At 47.2% G+C, this 8,858-nt stretch overlaps 1 protein-coding gene across 1 annotated transcript in view; it reads right to left on the bottom strand.

Annotated features, from left to right (window-relative positions):
- Nucleotides 1-8,369, bottom strand: part of LOC146202091 (proto-oncogene tyrosine-protein kinase receptor Ret-like) — a 265,403-nt gene extending 257,034 nt beyond the window's left edge. The window contains exon 1 of the mRNA XM_084587934.1: nucleotides 6,879-8,369. Within this exon, the coding sequence (XP_084444060.1) occupies nucleotides 6,879-7,068 (190 nt within the window). The 5' untranslated portion in view covers nucleotides 7,069-8,369. The remainder of the gene's footprint in view (nucleotides 1-6,878) is intronic.
- Nucleotides 8,370-8,858: the final 489 nt, after the last annotated feature.

Raw genomic sequence — 8,858 nt, forward strand, 5'->3', positions numbered from 1 at the left:
TCGCACTGCCATACTTTGTGTTCAGTCAGAAAAAAAAAAGCGCCGTCACCTTTCTCTTACAGTTTCCGTGTTTTCATCCAGGGATATCAGCAGATGCGAAATCTGACGCTAGTAGATATGTGATGTGTGTCTTAATACATTAATTCGTACAGAAACATTAAAAGGGCAGTCGCGTATTATGTTCAGCCAGCACGCTACGACCTGTCAGGAAGCACATATGCAAAGTTTTATAAAAACGACACTTCTTGAGAAGGCAAGCAGTTCGATTAAGGCAAAAAAGAAGAGAGAAAATGAAATTACAAATAGTCTTACAGCAGCGAGAGTGTCATACAGCAAAGATGACGTCGGGCGTCGACAGCTTAATTCTTTCCGGCATTGCTGTTTACTTGAATAAACTTCACCTTTTCGCTGCAAATGCCTCACAACCTGCCTCAACACGGACGACTTTCTTCTCTTCCTCCCTGTTCATTTGTTCTTTAAAATATATTTGGCTGGATGTAGATTTAAAATGGACAGTCACACTCATTCACATAGCTGATGGTGGCCGCTGAGAAGAACACCAGCAGGACAAGCGAACTACAGCGCCACCGAGCTTTGCTTGCAGGAAGCTTATTTGTCCGCACCACTGTACAGGTTATTCAAAGCGAGACGTTCAGGATTTTGGAAACAAATAAAAGGAGCGCTCTTTTTTTATTTCTTTTTTATTTTTTTATTTATTTATTTATTTATTTTGTGTGTGTGTGTAGGAGCGTTGCACAAAAGTTGCTTCTGTGCATGGGGTTTGCGGCTAGGCGGATGGGAACTGTGCCATGAATCTCATAGAATGTCAGTAATTAACGGAATGCAATAATTAGCTTTTTAGTTAGCATGCATATTGTCACGTAGCCGTAGCCGTTTAGGCCCGTAACCAGAAAGTTGGTTTTTAATGGGGGGGTTGATCTAACAGGCACATGAGAGCAGGTCCAGAGCACCGAGAGACAACAGCCAACTTCAGCCTCTTCTAATCGAACGCCACGGGGCCACTTCTTTTTCAAGCCCACGCACGAGACTCGCGATGAGCAGCCGCCTAGCGGCTGCTGTTGCACACGCTACAATATTTACATTGAAAACTTAGTGAGATTTCGCTGACAATATTATTTTACAGAATATTAGTAACGCGCCTGTATTCTAAGGTATGCGCGTCTACAATTTCAGCCAAATCCGTCTAATTACGCATGTGAGACAATGGAACTACGCAGGAAGCTCCTCCCTGGTTTGACGGCGGTGCCTATGGTGTCTTGCCTGACAAGAATGCGGATTTACAGCCACCGGTGATAACGTTCCGCTCTCGGCCAGATAACCAATCGCTTGAAGAGACCGCCCTCACCCCGCTCCGTCCGCGCCGTGATTCGTCGGTTTCGCGGGCCAAAAATGAAAACGCTGGCCAAGAACGACATATAATCAGCGTATCGTGTCTCTCCGCATACTTGTCAAGAGAAGCGCTATATGCGACAGCTGCGTCACACAAAGGCGGCACTTCATGCCTTGTGCCGAGATCTCGCACGCATAGTTAGACGGATTGGGATGAAATTTTAGATACGCATATCTCAGGATATAAGCACTTCGCTAAAATTCTGCGTATTACAATAGTCATCAAGTAGCAGTATCTCGAAGTTTTCAATATAAACAAGCATGTTAATTTCAGTGAATAAAGCGTTAATAATTGCGTTTATATTATTACTGATATTAAATTAGTGATAGTTATTACTGATATCGTAATGACAATTATTATCGCAGTTCGCGTTCGCCTGGCCGCATATTTTATGTATAAAAAAAATTTTTGTGAAATGATGTTTGTATGTACTTATTACAATATCTTGAAAGTCTAACTCTGAACACCCTGTAGACGGCGGCAGTGATAAACATCTTTCGTGTGACTTTACAGAGCGAAACTGGAAGCAGCGTCGCGACACGAATGCGCCAGCCTTCGTCGGCAGGAACATAGTAAGCATTGCTTAGCCGCTCACCCTGACACAGCCCAAGTCACAACAGCTCTTAATGTAAGCGGGTAGCGAAGCGTTGCGCCAACAGGGAAGCGTGACGTTCCCATCGCGCTTCCCTGTCACTGCGGTGGTGAGAGCAGAATCTGTATCGTTCGGCCTTAGAGCGTGCACCATCACACCCAGTTGTCTGTATTTCATTGTGGTGTACGACTCGGAATTCGAAAGAAATCATAATCGCAGCTGACATCATTCGGTTCCGGAGAGAATTTCGTCTTTAATGAAACCTTAAAACTTCTTCCTCAAACGCTCAAAATATCACAATGGCGACATATGCCCTCGCAGAGCGTAGTGGATGCGTGGACCTCGGCGTTTGTTGCATTAAACATTAAGGCTGCCCAGTGTCCCTTATTGTCTACTGTCTTATTTCGGTCATAAAGAGTTGAAGTCGCGTAGTCAAAGGTCGAGTAGATTTTAGCGATGAGTATATTCAAACGTTTGTTGCCATGAACCTGTTACTCTGGTACAATGAAAATTGCTAAGAAATTAGGTTATATTACCGTGATTATTCTTGAAATATATATTTTCCTTAGCTCAATTTGTTCGTTCATTCCGTTAGCTGTTTCCTAGGTCGAATAAGCAAACTAAACTAAGGAAACCAGCGAAAGAAATATCAGCCAAGAATGCAAGTCTTAAGGAACAAAACTGTACGACAGAGACAACGCGACAACAGCGCCCGGTGTTGTCGCCTGCGGTGTTGTGGTCTGAGGTTTTGTTCCCGATGACGTCCCACCAATTGACAATCACGTTATATTACGAATTTAAGGCTGTAAAAATTAAGTTCCACCAGTTAATTTGGCCTTGCGGCCTGACGCGTTTTGCACAAGGTCCTGTAGTACTCGCGAATTTTTGTGTACTGAATCTAAGACATTGATATTGCGCATTTAAAAAAGCACCGATATAACTGAAACCTACCACTCTGAGTGATATGCGTGCAATACTTGCTTTTATGTAAGACCTGAAAAATGTTATCACCGCCCGGTCACCACCCGTAACGTCCCACTTCTTGCACCAACCACCGCTGCCCAACGCCGCACTGCAAAGGATTGCGCTCCTTTCAGGTTGTTGCTACACACGTAATTTGGACAATCTCTCCCGCTTGCCTCCGCCTTATAACATCATGGATGACAGGTATCCTCGCGGATGAAAGGCCGACGATTGCACAATGCATATTTGTTCAGCATTGCAAGAGCAGTGCGTGTGTTGGAAAGGTTCAAGAGTTCGTTTACTACGGCAGCAATTCCTTCAGCGCCGACATAAACGTTTTATACGTAGAAAAGGAATACACGGCGCCAACCACAGAGGGCACTGCACTTCTGAAAGGAGAAGTCGCGGTCACTTTTCTCCCACGCATGTACGTGTTCCATATCGAAGGGCGTTATAACGCCCACCATCGCATTCCCGGTTTCTCGTTACCCAACGTTGAGCGGGCAGCCTGCTCAGTACTCTAATCCCGTGATTGAAAGCTTCGAAAAGCCTCTGGCATACGCGCCTCCGCCAGATCACAAATGAATTCTGGTATTATAACGGTTTCAGCAATCGCCGAAATTCTGCAGCCTCTCGCTCAATTTCAGCAGCGGACCGTATACGAGAAATTTCTATCCCCTCAGGCCTGCTTGGGTGCATCGTGGTAACCGGAGACACGTCTACCGACAGGATTTTACTTGTTGAGGCTATGGGAATACGTTTGCTATGAAACATTTAAAGGACAACGGTGACCTTCACGAACGTTATTCCACAGGTGTTGCGAGAACACACACAGGTGTGTTTCACAAACTCGCGAGAAAAAATGGAACGCTAAAGCCATGTGCAATGTCGATCCACCATGTTGGAGCTGTTGGCCTCACGCCGCAGGCACAACCGTGGCGCAACTCTGTAAATGCGGCGCATCCGTTCCACCGCACATGCGTCCGTCTCTTCGCAGTTTCCCGCAAACGTGGCGCCAGCTTCGTGACGCACGTGTTGATTCGACCTCCTACTCTTCGAGCGCACTCGCGTCAACAACATGCCGCTTAATACATAGCAGTAAAACGCGAGAACTTTATGGTATTGGGAAAGTTGTCGGTGCCTGCACAATTTAGACCCGGAAAGAGAACACACAATTACTTTCCAAACTTTTCCAAACTTAGTCCTCTGCTCTAGCGAGAAAGCAATCGACCACTGCAAACGTTTAAGCTGCGGATACCCCACATATGTCGCGTTTTGGCGAGGTAACTGAACTCCAGTGCACGATACTTTAAAAAATATGGGGAGAGTTATATGAGCGATGCGGACGGTTTGCCAACTGTTCTTGGCATAATAGCGCACAAAGGGCAAAAGATGACGGATGAGAGCGTGATCTACGAGCGTGAATGCAGTGAAGGTTTTGCGAGCCCGTCTGTGTGGCAGATCATGAGAATAACGGCGCGTGGTGAAGAATGACCCTCATGCGACTGGCAGTGAAAACTTTTAAATTGCCTTTCTGCGACAAGCTGCTTCTTTATTTCGGAACCGTGTCCACATAACATGCTCGTAACTTGACGCCACGGCAGTAATAATAAGGGAAACTTCTTAAAACTATCCTTTAACGCATGCCTTTTCGCACACACCTGTTGTCGATTACGCCAGTTGGGCTAAACGCTATACAAAAAAAGTTATCGCTTTCTTTGCCATTCTCGGTCAACAACCAATCTGGACATGAGCGTCAGATAATGCAAGCTTTTCGCGGAGGGGAGGCTTACTACCATAGGCGTATAACGGTTTACCGGCCCACTTCAACGCAGGCAGAGTCACCGCTATACCCCCCCCCCCCCCCCGCCCCCCTTGTCGATGTGCGTGCGCAGGAGGTGTCCTGTAAAGCGGTACGTCTACGTTAGTAAGTTTCCGCCAAGTTTATTCTGTCTAGTTTGCTAATATTTTTAGAAACATGGGGGGGGGGGGGGGGGGGGGGGGAGGGCTTGCGCCTCTTTAAGGTATACTACATGGCTTGATTTATAGTGGAGGAGGAGACGAATTCATTTTTGGTAAAAAGCTTTTATACATGTAGGTCTAAAATTCTGTTTTCTTTGTTCTTATTTTATTTATTTATTTATTTATTTATTTATTTATTTATTTATTTATTTATTTATTTATTTATTTATTTATTTATTTATTTATTTATATGTTATCATACATACGTTCAAAGCCCGCAGGCACAAAAGGAAGGACTATATATTGAAATCATTACATTATTTGCAATACATAGCAAGGGAGGGAATCAACAGGCACTTTAAACAGACATCTTTAAGTTAGTGTTGTGACAGATGTAGACTGTACAGGCGGTGAGGCAGTTCGATCCAGCTCTGGTCCTTGGTAAAGAGTAGTAATGGTACATATTTGTGGGAAAAGACGTCGCATCAACTTCGCCTGCACAATGGATGCGAGATGAGACGTGCCTAGGTATGGTGGAAAGATTTTTTTTCGTACCTCAGTTTGATATACATGAAAGCTGTAAGCCTACCCGTAGCGTCGAGCCTTTATTGAGGGTGTCATTAGGAAGCTCATTAAAGAACCTCACGACGATACTACTCGTACCCAGCGTCTTCTCTCTTTTACTTTGACCCAACTTCATTACAGCACGAAAAATACGCATTTATGACCAACATGGCGTCCTCTCGTGAACACTAAGTTAAATGATTAGCTAATTATGCAAATCACGGGTGATTATTGCCATAGTTAAGAGTTTCAACTTTAAATACCTTACAGAACGCTACCGCCAGAAATAATAATAACGAAAAGGGTATCCAGCAGTACTGTCGCAGCCCGAGGGACGACGAAGGGAGAAAAAAAAAAACAATGTTGGCTAGCGGTTTGCAAATGACATGGCGCGTTCAAACCAACTTGCCCAGCTTTTGCGTCCTTCAGCAACCGCCGCAGTCACAGAATCGAAATGAACAAAGTGATACAGAATTATATCGGTGCTTAGTCAGTGCAGCCAACAAACACAATCTCCGTCCACTTAAAGTACGAAAGTCATCAATAAAAAAAAAAAAAAAAAAAAAAAAAAAAACTAATGCATTCATGTCCAGCGTCTAATGAAGACCCCAGATGTTTGAAAGCAATTCATGTTTGATGGAGCAATTTTTCTCCGGCGATTCCATATTCTCCCATCAGTCGTCTCCTACAAAATACTTGAGCCAGTGACGATGTGCGAAACAGATTTCAGCGGAGTGGTAAAGGAGCATCAGCAATACTAAATCAGCATAGGTTCTCCACTGTACTTCCTTCTTAATACTTTCAGTTTCTTTTCAATATTCAAATCGAAGAGGTCTTCATTTTCTTGTGTAATTCAGTCTCTCTTTCGGTACTTTTTTATTATTATTATACTCCAAATGTCAACGCCCAAGCATACTATATTAAGTTATTCTTGCAGCGATAGTTCATTACCAAGAAAAGCGCTCTATTGCCCACCACGCACCGTTCACCATAGAAAATCCCTTATTCTGCACAAAAATTCGAAAAGTGTAAAAAGCTCATGCTTAAAAACTTGCAAACAAGAAGCCTTTTAAACAATATATGTACTTAACATCGGTAAGCTCAAGTATACGTTTTCTCCTCACCTATTATCCAAATTTGATGCCCTCAGATGATTATTATTTGTACTTCCCATTCGTATTTACCAGATAAGTAGGATTTGCAACGAGGTCCAAGCTTCCGCCAACAAGAAGAACGCAATACCAAACTCAAAGGTGCGATAACCAACAAGGAGCTTGATCTGTCGCCATTAAGGTAAAACGTCCATCCGAGAATCTGCGGAGTAAAAGCACCTTCGCGCACAATTAGGCCAGGTGGCCCTGAACGCCACGCAGGTAGCGCACTCACCCGCTCCAGGAATCTTTGGCGCTGCAGCAGACAGGAGGGCCGACGGCAAGAGGCACCAGACGAGGACGGCGCAGGCCAGGGTCTTCGTCGACGACCGCATGCTCTGCGTTGTGAGACGACTGCGACCCCTTGTTGCCCAACTTTCGCTAAATTGAAAACACCGCGGCGGCCGAAAACAGTTCCAATACATCTAGGGCAGTCTCCTCAAGGAATGGCCGCTTTTTGTTCCTGCAGAGTCGACGGTTGGCCGTCACTAGACGAGTGTCAGTCGGTCAGCCAGCACTAGTTTTCTGTACGGTGGCGCACTGTGTGTAGACTAGCCGCACGGCCTCGGAAAAACTGGGCCGCGGTGTCCCGCCGCCAAGCAGTAAAAAACGCGCGAGCACTGTTCCATCGCTTCCGACTACACGCGACAACTTCCTCGCGACGGATCTGTTTTGGCGTGGCAGCGACGCTTGCGAGCTGGCTAGTTCGACGATCGACAACGGCCCGCGCGAAAAGGAAAAGTGAAGGAAGGCATCCGGCGCTCTAAAAGGTCGCTTCCTGCGCTTTACCGCAACGCTCAGGCTATTCCTCCCCCAGGTACCCTTCACGCTCGCATCCACACAGGCGAAGCAAAAATATGCAGGGAAAATCGACGGCGTAAATGCATCGATTTGCTTTGCCAATGACGGTACTGGCCGCTCGGTAGACTCGGAGGCCCTACTATGGTAAACAAGGAAAGCACTGTCAACCAGAGTTTTCTGATCGTGAAGGCTCTAGCGCCACGAAAACATGCGGGTCACGAGTCGCCCTGGCTAAGTTGTCTCCATTAGCTGCACTCTTGTCTTAAGGAATGCAATTACGTAGGACAAACAAAATTTTATATCCTGTTCACCCGCATAAGCTAAGACACACGCAGGAATGACTCTTCACGTGCTTGTCACGCGCCTCTTCAGCATGCGAGAACTCGGATAACTGTTCTCTTGCTATACGTTTGCACACGGCAAATGAAATATTTGGGGGGCAGATCCCCGACAGGAATATAAATTTTAGAGCTAACAAATGGTTAGGCACTGCAAGCATGAAGAGGAAGAGAAGAAAGTACAAAAAGCTGTCAGCACTCTAACGTAAAGAGTTGAAAGTCGGCAAGCTTCTCGCAGTGCCTGTCCCGAAGCCCCAACGAACTTCCCCAAAGTTCCTGGGCACGTTCGCGTGAAACCGAGCGTTTGTAGTTCACTTCACTTTCGCCGGGTTAGCACAGCAGTGACCACATTCACGTCTGACGAATTTTCCGCGCCGGTAGGCATGCAGGACGGCGTCCGGCAGGAAAAAAGGCAACAGGAGTGATTCTCGCCTTTGACGCGTGCGGCAGTCACCACGTGGTGGTCGTCCAACGGCCGCGGCGCGCGCGCGGAGCCCGCTGTGGCGCCGGCGATCGGCTGAAGCGGCGTGCGCAACTGGTGCGCGACGCAAGTGCTGCTCGTCGTCCGGGCCCGCGCCAGCGCACCTTGGCCCTCGTCTGTGCTCTGGTTCCGGACCGGCTGTTCGCACGCGCCCGCCGCTGCTGTTGCTGCTGGCGCATGCGCTCGCCACGACCGCGCACGGAACAACACGCGCTCCCGGGTCGATCTCTGCGAGGGCTGCTGCGCACGGGAGGAGGGCGCTCTTCTCTCCCCCGTGGGCAGGCCGCACCCCGTCGCACTGCTGCCGCTAACAAGTGCCGTTCGGTTCCAGTTCGGAGAGCAGTTTAGCGGCTACGAGCTCGAGCCTAAAAGAGGCAAATAACCGCGCGGAAGTGGCTGCTGCCGCTATCGTCGGGAACACGTGCGGTATCGCGATCGGGGTTCGGGCGCGCCGCTTTGACTGGCGAGTGTCAGATATCGGGTTCCCCGCGGTGTGCAGTGGAACAGTTCTATCGCGGGAACACAGTTCCGCGTAGAACGCGTGGCTTCCATTTCCATGTCCGGCTTGGCATTTCCTTATCCGGCAGCAGGGACA

Source organism: Amblyomma maculatum, chromosome 1, assembly GCF_055883805.1.
Source record: "Amblyomma maculatum isolate TAMU_Amacu chromosome 1, ASM5588380v1, whole genome shotgun sequence".
Taxonomy (NCBI): domain Eukaryota; kingdom Metazoa; phylum Arthropoda; class Arachnida; order Ixodida; family Ixodidae; genus Amblyomma; species Amblyomma maculatum.